The sequence below is a fragment of the Macaca thibetana genome, chromosome 14 (assembly GCF_024542745.1).
Source record: "Macaca thibetana thibetana isolate TM-01 chromosome 14, ASM2454274v1, whole genome shotgun sequence".
In the NCBI taxonomy this organism is placed as follows: domain Eukaryota; kingdom Metazoa; phylum Chordata; class Mammalia; order Primates; family Cercopithecidae; genus Macaca; species Macaca thibetana.
In genome coordinates this window covers 586063-599583 of record NC_065591.1, presented here as the reverse complement: position 1 = coordinate 599583, position 13521 = coordinate 586063, and the positions used below count along the sequence as shown (strand labels likewise).

Genomic DNA, 13521 nt, shown 5'->3' with positions numbered 1-13521 from the left:
CCTCGCCCGGCCAGAAGATTTCTTTAAAAAAACAATACAAGGCTGGGCACGGTGGCTCACGCCTGTAATTCCAGCACTTTGGGAGGCCGAGGCGGGCGGATCACGAGATCAGGAGATCGAGACCATCCTGGCTAACACAGTGAAACCCCGTCTCTACTAAAAATACAAAAAAATTAGCCGGGCGTGGTGGCCGCGCCTGTAGTCCCAGCTACTAGGGAGGCTGAGGCAGGAGAATGGCGTGAACCCGGGAGGCGGAGCTTGCACTGAGTCGAGATCGCGCCACTGCACTCCAGCCAGGGCGACAGAGCGAGACTCCGTCTCAAAAACAAACAAACAAACAAAAAAACAAAACAAAACCACGAACCCAGGACTCCCCAGGCCTGCTATGGGTATGGGTTTAGGAAAATTCATCTTTTTTTTTTTTTTTTTTTTTTTTTTTTTTTTTTTTTTGATACGGAGTCTCGCTCTGTCACCCAGGCTGGAGTGCAGTGGCGCGATCTCGGCTCACTGCAAGCTCTGCCTCCCGGGTTCACGCCATTCTCCTGCCTCAGCCTCCCGAGTAGCTGGGACTACAGGCGCCCACAACCGCGCCCGGCTAATTTTTTGTATTTTTAGTAGAGATGGGGTTTCACCGTGGTCTCGATCTCCTGACCTTGTGATCCGCCCGCCTCGGCTCCCAAAGTGCTGGGATTACAGGCGTGAGCCACCGCGCCCGGCCTGGAAAATTCATCTTTATTGGCCCTGCACTGCCGCACCAGCTCTGCCCTAACTGGTGAGGGCCAGCAAGGAACAATACGGATGAGGGCTCTGTCCACCAGGCAAACTGCAAATTATTCTCAGTGCTAAGAAGGGAAAAAACTGGCCGGTCGCGGTAATCCCAGCACTTTGGGAGGCCGAGGCAGGCAGATCACGAGGTCAGGAGATCGAGACCACGGTGAAACCCCGTCTCTACTAAAAATACAAAAAATTAGCCGGGTGCAGGGGCGGGCGCCTGTAGTCCCAGCTACTCGGGAGGCTGAGGCAGGAGAATGGCGTGAACCCGGAAGGCAGAGCTTGCAGTGAGCCGAGATCGCGCCACTGCACTCTGGCCTGGGCCACAGAGGAGACTCCGTCTCAAAAAAAAAAAAAAAAAAAGAGAGAAAAAAAGAAAGGAATAAACTGAGCAGCAGAAAAATGTGTAGCTTGGCCGGGCGCGGTGGCTCAAGCCTGTAATCCCAGCACTTTGGGAGGCCGAGACTGGTGGATCACGAGGTCAGGAGATCGAGACCATCCGGGCTAACACGGTGAAACTCCGTCTCTACTAAAAAATACAAAAAACTAGCCGGGCGAGGTGGCGGGCGCCTGTAGTCCCAGCTACTCGGGAGGCTGAGGCAGGAGAATGGCGGGAACCCGGGAGGCGGAGCTTGCAGTGAGCTGAGATCCGGCCACAGCACTCCAGCCTGGGCGACAGAGCGAGACTCAGTCTCAAAAAAAAAAAAAAAAAAAAAAAAAAAAAAAAAAAGAAAAATGTGTAGCCCCTTTTCTGGAGCTTTCTTTCTTATAAAGAGAAAGGTCTGGACTACAACAGGGGGCTGTGTGTGTGAGGGACTCACAGCTCTAGCTTTGGATCTCCCAAAGGGGTCTGGAGCAGACTGTGGCACCCCAAGCCAGTCGCTGAATCCCCATCTTTGATGGTTAAGCAGCCAAATATGCCAGTTCACTCTCTAGGCTCTGCTAGATAAACAATGCCCTTACTCAGTTACCGAAGAGGAATTAAAGCCTGTTTCTCAAGTCACCATGAGAAAGCAGAAAAGAGAGGAAGTCACTTCCGTATTAGGTACTCACAGCATTCATCCATGAAGCGTTTCATGATTTTCTTAAAAAATATTACTTGTCCTCAACAAAACATACACACAAGGCTCGTCTACTCTGCACTGCAGAGGACAGAACAGCTAAGTATTAATAAAATAAGCCTTCTTTGTATTTTCCAAGTTCTCTCCAATGTAAACAATTCAAGCCCAGGAAAATCAGTATTTAACAGTGGAACAACCCTGTGCTGTCATGGGCACCGGCTTTTACCCACCCGGTGCGCCTGGCGGTGGCTGTCCACCAGGGCACCTGCCGCCCACAGGGTTGTCCCACTGGGCACCGCAGAGCTCAAGGGCGGTGGCGGCACTGGCAGCTTCTGGTCAGAGCTAGCTGATGTCCCCGCTCTACAGACAATATCAGCCCAACAAAATTGCATCTGGCTGACCACAAACTGGCCACGTGGAAGTCAGCTCGAAGCTCTACCCCGAATCTCTGCTGAACTCAAAGGCACTGAAAGCTGCCTCGACCCATGAGGGTGCAGAGGGGCTCCCGTGGGCTGCCCGCAGCCAGTCCCGGGGGCGGGGTCTGAGGGCGCAGCCGACCCCACCCTGGGAGGAGGGCGAGGGCGAGGCTGGGATACCGGTTTCTTGCCCCACGGCTCGCAAGGACCCGTCGGTCCCGCCCGCACCCGAGCCCCTCACGGCTGACCTCAGCTCCTCACTGCTGCCCCCGGCCCCGCTCCCCTCACGGCCGCCCCTGGCCCAAGCAACCGGCACCTGCGCTCATTCCCCCCGGAACCGAGCCGCCTGGGGCACCGCCACCCGGTCCGCGTCCCGGAACTGGGGAGCCGGGGAAATCGGGGCGCCGGGGCCTCCGAAGGGCGCTTGCGCCGCGTGCCCGGGCTCCGCGCCGTCCTCACCGTGGAAGTCGCCCGTGTCGGCCACCACGGTGGTGAACTGCTTGAGCTGGTCCAGCGCGGACTCCATCCTCTGACGCTTCACGGGTGAGCTCGACATAGCAAGGCCGAGGGGGCTGCAGCTGCGGCGGCGACGCGACGGGCGCGCGGGCGGCCCACAATGCCCCGCGGGCGCCGGCCAATCGGAGAGCGGCGCGAGAGGGCGAGGCCAGCGGGTCCCTATGCGCCTGGACGAAGCCCCGCCCCCGAGGACGAAGCTCCAGCCCCAAGGCCCGGTCGCGCACCTCAGGGCAGAGAACGCCGCGCGGGTCCTACGGGCGGGGTTTTCCCGGGTCCGCAGCAGCTGCCGCGGACGGACCTGGGAAAACACCGGCACGACACGGGGCGGCTGGCCCTCGGCTCCTTCCTGCCCCGCGGGAAGCACCGGGAGGGCGGAAGGAGATGGACCCGGCCCAGGCGCCGACCCCGCGGGGCCGATCCCGCCAGGGCCGAACGCGGCGCGGCGAGGCGAGATCCCTGGTGGGGCCAGGACTGGGGTCGGGGGCCGCTGTAGGAAGCAGAGGAGGGAGCGGCGGGGGACGCCTTGCAGGTGCGGGAGGCAGAGCAGGGGGCGGCTGCAGAGCTCGGGCGCCGGACGCGGCGGGGAACATCCTTCTGGGAATCTGTACCCCTGAGTGCTAAGCCCAGAGGTATCCGGCCGAACGGCGAGGCAGGCGTAGGAGGCCCAGCTGCCCGGCTTTTTACCATCGCTGACTTGCAGGAGTTCCTGGTACATTTTGATAAAGTCTCTGTCGCTTGTGTCTGTGTTGCAGACACTGTCCCCCGCCCTATGGGTTCGCCTTGCCCGTTGCCGGTACAGAGTCTATTTTCAAGACAGGGGAATTGCAATAGAGAAAGCATAATTCACACACAGCCAACTGTTTGGGAAACCAGAGTTTTATTCCTCAGTCTCCCCCAAAACTCGGGGATCCGAGTATTTAAGGATATTTGGTGGGTAGGGGGCCAGTGAGTCAGGAGTGCTGACTGGTCAGCTAGGGATAAATCACAGGGAGTAAGCTGTCCGCTTATGGTGAGTCAGTTCCTGCGTAGAGGCCACACACTAGTTGGCAGGTCCCGGTTGTCAGAAATACAAAAACTTGAAAAGACTTTTTTTTTTTTTTTTTTTTTTTTTTGAGATGGAATCTCGCCCTTGTTGCCCAAGCTGGATTGCAGTGGTGAGATCTTGGCTCACTGCAACCTCCGCCTCCTGGGTTCAAGCGATTCTCCTGTCTCAGCCTCCCAAGTAGCTGGGATTACAGGGGCGCACCACCACGCCCAGCCAATTTTTGTATTTTTAGTACAGACGGGGTTTCATCATGTTGGCGAGGATGGTCTCGATCTCCTGACCTCGTGATCCGCCCACCTCGGTCTCCCAAAGTGCTAGGATCCCAGGTGTGAGCCACCACGCCCGGCCGAAAAAACGTCTTAAAAGGCAAATCCTAGGCCGGCGCGGTGGCTCACGTCTGTAATCTCAGCACATTGAGAGGCCCACGCAGGCGGTAACGAGATCAGGAGTTGGAGACCAGCGAGGCCAACATGCGAAACCCCGTCTCTACTAAAAATACAAAATTAGTCAGGCGTGGTGGCACACAGCTGTAATCCCAACTACTTGGGAGGCTGAGGCAGGAGAATGGGGTTGAACCTAGGAGGTGGAGGTTGCAGTGAGCCGAGATCGTCCCACTGTACAACAACCTGGGCTACAAGAAGAGACTCCATTAAAAAAAAAAAAAAAAAAAAAAAGCGAACCCTAGGTTCACAACGGTGTTGATTGCTATCTTTAGGAGTAATTGGGGAAGTTGCAAATCTTATGACCTCCGGAATAATGGCTGGTAATATTTAGACTTCCAGCCCCTGTCATCCTAACTTGGTGGCTGGTGGCCTTTCATTTTACAAGAGCATTCTAGTTTTGGGGAACGGCTATTATTTAAACTAAACTAAATTCCTTCCCAAGGCTTGTTTGGCCTTTGGCCAGTAATGGACAAGGACCTTTTGACGGTTACAAGCAAGATGGAATTGGTTAAGTCTGTTATCTTTCACTGTCATAATTTCCTTAGTTATAATTTTGCAAAGGTGGTTCCGATACTTCCTCTCAGTATGTGTTCCCTTTTCATTTTAACAGTGTCTTTAATGAAAATTAGCTTTTTATTTTTATTAAGTTCAATGTATCAAGTTTTAACTTTATATTTACTCTTTTGGTATCTTCTCTAAGAAGTTTTTGCTTGCTCCAAAGTGACAAAAATATTTTCTTATGATGTCTTCTGAAGATGTTTTGGTTTTCAGCTTTTATGTTAGAGTCTTTGAGGCCACTCCAGTTGTTTTGTTTTTATTTTTTTGAGACAGGGTCTAGCTCAGTCACTCAGACTGGAGTGCAGTGGTGTGATCATGGCTCATTGCAGCCTCCACCTCCCGGGCTCATGCAATCCTCCCACTTCAGCCTCCTGAGTAGCTGGGACTACAGATGCATACCACTGTGCCTCGCTAATTTTTAAAATTTTCTATAGGGACAGCTACTCCTTGTGTTTCCCAGACTAGTCTCCAACTCCTGGCCTCAAGTGATCCTCCGGCCTCAGCCTCCTAAAATGCTGGAATTACAGGTGCTCGCCACCATGCCTGGCTAATTTTTGTATTATCTGTAGACATGCGGTCTTACCATATTGCCCAGGCTAGTCTTGAACTCCTGAGCTCAAGCAATCCTCCTACCTGGGCCTCCCAAAGTGCTGGGATTACAGGCATGAGCCACCACGCCAGGCCCCCTTGATTTTTGTCTCTGACCTGGAAATGGAAAGTAGTTTTTCTCCACCTGTTTCAGCATCTGTTGAGAGGACTTTCTTCTCTCAATTGAAATGCAAAAATAGGAAATATACATCACAGAAGAAGATATAGAGCAGGTGGCCATCTTTTTTTTTTTTTTTTTTTTTTTTGAGATGAAGTCTCACTCTGTAGCCCAGGCTAGAGTGCAGTGGCACGATCTCAGCTCACTGCAAGCTCCGCCTCCTGGGTTCATGCCATTCTGCCTCAGCCTCCCGAGTAACTGGGACTACAGGCGCCCGCCCCCACGCCCGGCTAACTTTTTGTATTTTTAGTGGAGACGGGGTTTCACTGTGTTAGCCAGGATGGTCTTGATCTCCTGACCTCGTGATCGGCCCGCCTCGGCCTCCCAAAGTGTTGGGATTACAACCGTGAGCTACTGTGCCTAGCCAGCAGGTAGCCATCTTTTGGCTTCCCTTGCCACACTGGAAGAATAGTCTTGGGCCACATGTAAAATATACTAACAATAGCTGATGAGCTTAAAAAAATTTGCAAAAAAATCTCATGTTTTAAGAAAGGTTGAGAATTCGTGTTGGGCCACATGCTGCCTGCAGGCTGAGGGCTGGACAAGCTTGGTGGTATACAGTATCAGGGAAATGTAAATGAAAACCACCAGGAGATCTGTCCACATGGATCATAGTGAGAACAAAAGACTGGCAACACCAAGTGCTGGTGAGGACGTGGAGCTGCAGGAACACCCATGTGCTGCTGGAGGGAATGAAAGTGGAACAAAGGCTGGGCATGGTGGCTTGCGCCTGTAATCCCAGCACTTTGGGAGGCCAAGATGGGCGGATCACCAGGTCAGGAGATCGAGACCATCCTGGCTAACACGGTGAAACCCTCTCTCTACTAAAAATACAAAAAATTAGCCGGGCGTGGTGGCAGGCGCCTGTAGTCCCAGCTACTCGCAAGGCTGAGGCAGGAGAATGGCGTGAACCCAGGAGGCAGAACTTGCAGTGAGCTGAGATTGCGCCACTGCATTCCAGCCTGGGCAACAGAGCGAGACTCTGTCTCAAAAGAAGAAAAAAAAAAAGCTGGGCAAGGTGGCATGTGCCTGTAATTTCAGCTACTAGAGGAGCTGAGGCAGAGGGATCACTTGAACCTGGGAGGCGGAGGTTGCAGTGAGCTAAGATTGTGCCACTGCACTCCAGCCTGGGCAACAGAGCAAGACTCCATCAAAAAAAAAAAAAAAAAAAAAAAAAGAAAAGAGAAAGTGGAACAAAATGAGCTGTGGAAAATGGTCCTATGATTTCTCATAAACTTAAGCATGTACTTACCATGGGAACTGGCAGTTCCACTCCTCAATAAAAAGTTATCCACAAGAAGACTGGCACACAGATCTTCATAGTGGCTTTATTGGCAAAAGGTCCAAACTGGAAACAACCCAAATGGCCATCAGCAGAATGGGCCAAACTGCAGCCCCTCCATAAAGGGAGCACTGCCCACCATACAAAGGGGAGCAGCCCCTCCACAAAGTGGAGCACTGCCCACCACACAAAGGGGTTCAGCCTCGCCACAAAGGGGAACACTGCCCACTATACAAAGGGATGGTTCCCAAGGGATGTGGTGAGTGAAAGAAGGCCCACATACACACAGAGTGTGGCAGCTCACACCTAGATTCCCAGTGCTTTGGAGGCCAAGGTGTCAGAGGTGTTTGAACCAGAGCAAACCCATCTTGAATAGAGGCAGGGTAAAATGAGTCTGAGACATGCTGGGCTGCATTCCCAGGAGGTCAGGCATTCTTAGTCATTGGACGAGATAGGAAGTCAGCACAAGATACAGGTCACAAAGACTTTGCTGATAAAACAGGTCATGATAAAGAAGTCTAACCCTACCAAAACCAAGATGATGATGAAAGTGACCTCTAGTCGGCTGGGTGTGGTGGCTCACATCTGTAATCCCAGCTCTTTGGGAGGCCGAGGTGGGTGGATCACGAGGTCAGGAGATCGAGATCATTCTGGCTAATACGGTAAAACCCCACCTCTACTAAAAATACAAAAAATTAGCCAGGTGAGGTGGCAGGCGCCTGTAGTCCCAGCTACTCGGGAGGCTGAGGCAGGAGAATGGCGTGAACCCAGGAGGTGGAGCTTGCAGTGAGCCCAGATTGCACCACTGCACTCCAGCCTGGGCAACACAGCAAGACTCCGCCTCGGGGGGGAAAAAAAGAAAAAGGAAAAAAAAAAGTGACCTCTGGTCGTCCTCACTGCTCATTATATGCTAATAATAATGTATTAGCATGTTAAAAGATACTCCCACCAGGGCCATGAGAATTTACAAATGCCATGGCAATGTCAGGAAGTTACTCTATATAGTCTAAAAGAGGAGGAGGCCGGGCGCGGTGGCTCAAGCCTGTAATCCCAGCACTTTGGGAGGCCGAGACGGGCGGATCATGAGGTCAGGAGATCGAGACCATCCTGGCGAACACCGTGAAACCCCGTCTCTACTAAAAAATACAAAAAACTAGCCGGGCGAGGTGGCGGGCGCCTGTAGTCCCAGCTACTCGGGAGGCTGAGGCAGGAGAATGGCGTAAACCTGGGAGGTGGAGCTCGCAGTGAGCTGAGATCCGGCCACTGCACTCCAGCCCAGGCTACAGAGCGAGACTCCGTCTCAAAAAAAAAAAAAAAATAAAAGAGGAGGAGGAACCCTCAGTTCTGGGAATTGCCCACCCCTTTCTATGGGCAATCCCATACTCCAGTGCTTTGGAGGCCAAACTATGAATAATCCATCCCTTGGTTTAGCATGTAATCAAGAAAGAACCTTAAGTATGCTCAGTAGAGCAGCACACGCACCATGTCCCTGCTCTGCCTATGGAGTAGACGTCTTTTAGTTTCTTTACTTCTCTGATTACCTTTTCTATTTATTCTTTTTTTCTTGTTTTTTGAGATAGAGTCTCGTTCTTGTTGCTCAGGCTGGAGTGCAATGGTGCGATCTCGGCTCACCTCAACCTCTGCCTCCTGGGTTCAAGTGATTCTCCTGCCTCAGCCTCCCAAGTACCTGGGACTGCAGGCACACACCACGACACCCGGTTGATTTTTGTATTTTTAGTAGAGATGAGGTTTCACTATGTTAGCCAAACTGGTCTCGAACTCCTGACCTTAGAAGATCCATCCGCCTCGGCCTCCCAAAGTGCTGGGATTACAGGCGTAAGCCACGGCGCCTGGACTGATAAACTTGTTTTCACATTATGGACTCGCCTTGAATTCTTTTTTTTTTTTTTTTTTGGTTTGAGACGGAGTTTCTCTCCTGTTGCCCAGGCTGGAGTGCAATGGCGCCATCTCAGCTCACTGCAACTTCTGCCTCCCAGGTTCAAGCGATTCTCTTGCCTCAGCCTCTCAAGTAGCAGCTGGGATTATAGGCATGCGCCACCATACCCGGCTAATTTTGTATTTTTAGTAGAGACGGGGTTTCCCCATGTTGGTTAGGCTGGTCTCGAACTCCTGACCTCAGGTGATCTGTCCGCCTTGGCCTCCCAAAGTGCTGGGATTACAAGCATGAGCCACCATGGCCGGTATTTTTTTTTTTTTTTTTTTTTTTTTTTGAGGTGGCGGGCGCCTGTAGTCCCAGTTACTCGGGAGGCTGAGGCAGGAGAATGGCATAAACCTGGGAGGCGGAGCTTGCAGTGAGCTGCGATCCGGCCACTGCATTCCAACCTGGGGGACAGAGCGAGACTCCTTCTCAAAAAAAAAAAAAAAAAAAAAAAAAAAAAAAAGACCAGCCTGGCCAACATGGCGAAACCCCATCTCTACTAAAAATACAAAAAAATTAGCAGGGCATAGTGGCTCACGCCTGTAATCCCAGCTACTTGAGAGGCTGAGGCAGGAGAATTGCTTGAACCCAGGAGGCGCGGGTTGCAGTGAGCTGAGATCACGTCACTGCACTCCAGCCTGGGCAACAGAGCAAGACTCTGTCTCAAAAAAGAAAAACAAACAAAGAAAAAACTAAAAATTGGACTCTAACCTCCCTTTGCCTTTCTGTCTTAGAGCTGGCCATAAATAAATTCTCTGACCTACCTTGTCTGTGGGCCACAAGACCCCCATTTCAGAAGGGGCCCTGCCCCATACCCTGGGGGAAGGAATGCTGCACAGAGAGGCCAGGAAGAATCTGCACAGACAGGCCCTGCTGGGTTTAGATCACACCCTTTTGGTCCAGTCCCATTTGTACATGGCTGTCAATCATGCCTATCCAATGAAGTCTCCATAAAAGGCCCAGGAGGACAGGGTTTGGGGAGCGTTCGGATAACTGAACACATGGGGGCCAACAGGAAGGTGAACAGGAACTCCTCTGCGTGCCAGGAGGGTGGAGCACCCCAACTCCACGGGGACGGAAGCTCCTGCTCTAGGAGCGCTTCTACATCCCACCTTGTGCGTTTCTTCATCTGGCTGTCTTTCTATGCTTTTAAATATTCTTTGTGATAAATCGGTAAACGTGTTTCCCTGAGTTCTGTGAGCCTCTCTAGCAAATTAATCAAACCCAAAGAGGGCGGTGGTGGGAACCCCAATTTAATGCCATTTGGTGACACCTTCCAGAGACCTGGACTCACAACTGGTGGGAAGTGTGGGGCAGTCTTGTGTGACTGAGCCCCCAGCCTGTGGATCTGGGGCTAACTGCAGGCAGCCAGCCTCAGAAGCGAACTGACTGCAGGTAGACAGCATCAGAAGCGAACTGAAAGGGAGAACACCCAGCCGGTGTCTGTGGCAAAGCTGAAGGCTTGCTCAGTGAGAGGGAGAAACAGCTGACTGCCTGCTCGGTGTGCGGGAAAACGGAGCTGGCTGCTTGCTCGGTGTGCGGGAGAAACAAAAGTTCTCTGTGCTGATTATTGCTGTGCAGTGAGAGCAGAGGGAACACGGTTTGAGTTTTTCCACTTTCTCAATGCCACTGAACTGTACAATTGAAAATGGTTAAGATGGTAAATTTTCCTTTTTTTTTTTTTTTTAATTATCCTTGTTCTTGACAGCCAATTTTGGGGGGAAAAAAAAGATGGAGCCGAGTGCAGTGACTCGCGCCTATAATCCCAGCGCTCTGGGAGGCGAGGCTGAGAGGATCCCTTGAACCCAGGAGGTCGAGGCTGCAGTGAACCCCAATTGCCCCACTGCACTCCATCCTGGGCAGCAGAGCGAAACGCTGTCTCAAAAACAAAACAAAACAAAACAAAACAGGCCGGGCGCGGTGGCTCACGCCTGTAATCCCAGTACTTTGAGAGGCCGAGGCGAGCGGATCACGAGGTCAGGAGATCGAGACCATCCTCGCTAACACGTTGAAACCCTGTCTCTACTAAAAATAAAAATTAAAAAAAAAAAAATTAGCTGGGCATGGTGGCGGGTGCCTGCAGTCCCAGCTACTCGGGAGGCTGAGGCAGGAGAATGGCGGGAACCCGGGAGGCAGAGCTTGCAGTGAGCTGAGATCCCGCCACTGCACTCCAGCCTGGGTGACAGAGAGAGGCTCTGTCTCAAAAAAAAAAAAAAAAACGCACACAACAAAACAAAACATAAAACAATAGTAGACCATTGAGCTGTGGAACATACGAGGAAACTTACCCAGGAAGATGAGGTTGTGAGTGGCTTATTTTGGGAACTTCTGAAAGTTGTTGCCTAGGACCTGTGAGTGGATACCTCAGCTGGGCTCACAGTCTCCAGACTCACTCCAAACTCTTCATAAATCCATCAATCCTGAACCAATTCCGTCCCAAACATGCCCAATCCTAACCAAGCCTGCTAAAGACTCACCTTAAGCCAGACCCCAAAACCTTCCACACGCCCACCCTTAGCCCTCCTTTCCCCTCAGACCCTGTGAAGACCCTCAGGCGGGTTCCGGCTCCGACAGTGGCGCCCATTCAGGTCCTGTGAAGACCCTCAGGCGGGTTCTGGCACCAGCTGTCGCGCCCCCTCAGACCCTGTGAAGACCCTCAGGCGGGATTCCGGCTCCAGCAATTGCGCCCCCTCAGACCCTGTGAAGACCCTCAGGCGGGATTCCGGCTCCAGCAATTGCGCCCCCTCAGACCCTGTGAAGACTCTCAGGCGGGATTCCGGCATTAGCCGTCGCGCCCTCTCAGGTCCTGTGAAGACCCTCAGGCGGGTTGCGGCTCCAGCTGTCGCGCCCACTCAGACCCTGTGAAGACTCTCAGGCGTGGTTCGGGCTCCAGCTGTTGCGCCCACTCAGACCCTGTGAAGACCCTCAGGCGGTTCCGGCTGCGGCAGTGGCGCCCCCTCAGACCCTGTGAAGACCCTCAGGCGGGATTCCGGCTGCGGCAGTGGCGCCCCCTCAGACCCTGTGATGACTCTCAGGCGGGATTCCGGCTCCGGCAGTGGCGCCCCCTCAGACCCTGTGAAGACCCTCAGGCGGGATTCCGGCTCCGGCAATGGCGCCCCCTCAGACCCTGTGAAGACCCTCAGGCGCGGTTCCGGCTCCAGCTGTTGCGCCCACTCAGACCCTGTGAAGACCCTCAGGCGGGCTTCCGGCTCCGGCAATGTCGCCCACTCAGGTCCTGTGAAGACCCTCAGGCGGGATTCTGGCTCCGGCAATGGCGCCCCCTCAGACTCTCTGAAGACTCTCAGGCGGGATTCCGGCTCCGGCATTGCGCCCCCTCAGGCAGGATTCCGGCTCCGGCAATGGCGCCCCCTCAGACCCTGTGAAGACCCTCAGGCGCGGTTCCGGCTCCAGCTGTTGCGCCCACTCAGACCCTGTGAAGACCCTCAGGCGCGGTTCCGGCTCCAGCTGTTGCGCCCACTCAGACCCTGTGAAGACCCTCAGGCGCGGTTCCGGCTCTAGCTGTTGCGCCCACTCAGACCCTGTGAAGACCCTCAGGCGGGCTTCCGGCTCCGGCAATGTCGCCCACTCAGGTCCTGTGAAGACCCTCAGGCGGGATTCCGGCTCCGGCATTGCGCCCCCTCAGACCCTGTGAAGACCCTCAGGCAGGATTCCGGCTCCGGCAATGGCGCCCCCTCAGACCCTGTGAAGACTCTCAGGCGGGTTCCGGCACCAGCTGTCGCGCCCACTCAGACCCTGTGAAGACTCTCAGGCGGGATTCCGGCTCCGGCAATGGCGACCACTCAGACCCTGTGAAGACCCTCAGGCGGTTCCGGCACTAGCCGTCGCGCCCCCTCAGGTCCTGTGAAGACCCTCAGGCGGGATTCCGGCTCCGGCAATGGCGCCCCCTCAGACCCTGTGAAGACCCTCAGGCGCGGTTCCGGCTGCGGCAGTGGCGCCCCCTCAGACCCTGTGAAGACCCTCAGGCGGGATTCCGGCTGCGGCAGTGGCGCCCCCTCAGACCCTGTGATGACTCTCAGGCGGGCTTCCGGCTCCGGCAATGTCGCCCCCTCAGACCCTGTGAAGACCCTCAGGCGGGATTCCGGCTCCGGCAATGGCGCCCCCTCAGACCCTGTGAAGACCCTCAGGCGCGGTTCCGGCTCCAGCTGTTGCGCCCACTCAGACCCTGTGAAGACTCTCAGGCGGGCTTCCGGCTCCGGCAATGTCGCCCACTCAGGTCCTGTGAAGACCCTCAGGCGGGATTCTGGCTCCGGCAATGGCGCCCCCTCAGACTCTCTGAAGACTCTCAGGCGGGATTCCGGCTCCGGCATTGCGCCCCCTCAGACCCTGTGAAGACCCTCAGGCAGGATTCCGGCTCCGGCAATGGCGCCCCCTCAGACCCTGTGAAGACTCTCAGGCGGGTTCCGGCACCAGCTGTCGCGCCCACTCAGACCCTGTGAAGACTCTCAGGCGGGATTCCGGCTCCGGCAATGGCGACCACTCAGACCCTGTGAAGACCCTCAGGCGGTTCCGGCACTAGCCGTCGCGCCCCCTCAGGTCCTGTGAAGACCCTCAGGCGGGATTCCGGCTCCGGCAATGGCGCCCCCTCAGACCCTCTGAAGACTCTCAGGCGGGATTCTGGCTCCTGCATTGCGCCCCGTCAGACCCTGTGAAGACCCTCAGGCAGGATTCCGGCTCCGGCAATGGCGCCCCCTCAGACCCTGTGA

General features: G+C 54.4%; 2 protein-coding genes across 10 annotated transcripts in view; one reads left to right on the top strand and one right to left on the bottom strand.

Annotated features, from left to right (window-relative positions):
• The window catches only part of DEAF1 (DEAF1 transcription factor), a 108538-nt gene that overhangs the window by 5008 nt on the left and 90009 nt on the right, over positions 1-13521 (top strand). The window lies entirely within an intron of this gene.
• TALDO1 (transaldolase 1) overlaps positions 1-13521 on the bottom strand; it is a 97025-nt gene that overhangs the window by 15011 nt on the left and 68493 nt on the right. For 8 of the 9 annotated variants that reach the window (XM_050757906.1, XM_050757907.1, XM_050757908.1 and 5 more), the window contains exon 2: positions 2708-2813. In XM_050757906.1, the coding sequence (XP_050613863.1) occupies positions 2708-2804 (97 nt within the window). In that variant the 5' untranslated portion in view covers positions 2805-2813. Of the gene's footprint in view, positions 1-2707; positions 2837-13521 lie in introns of all 9 variants that reach the window. The other variant, XM_050757905.1, reaches the window with a different exon arrangement.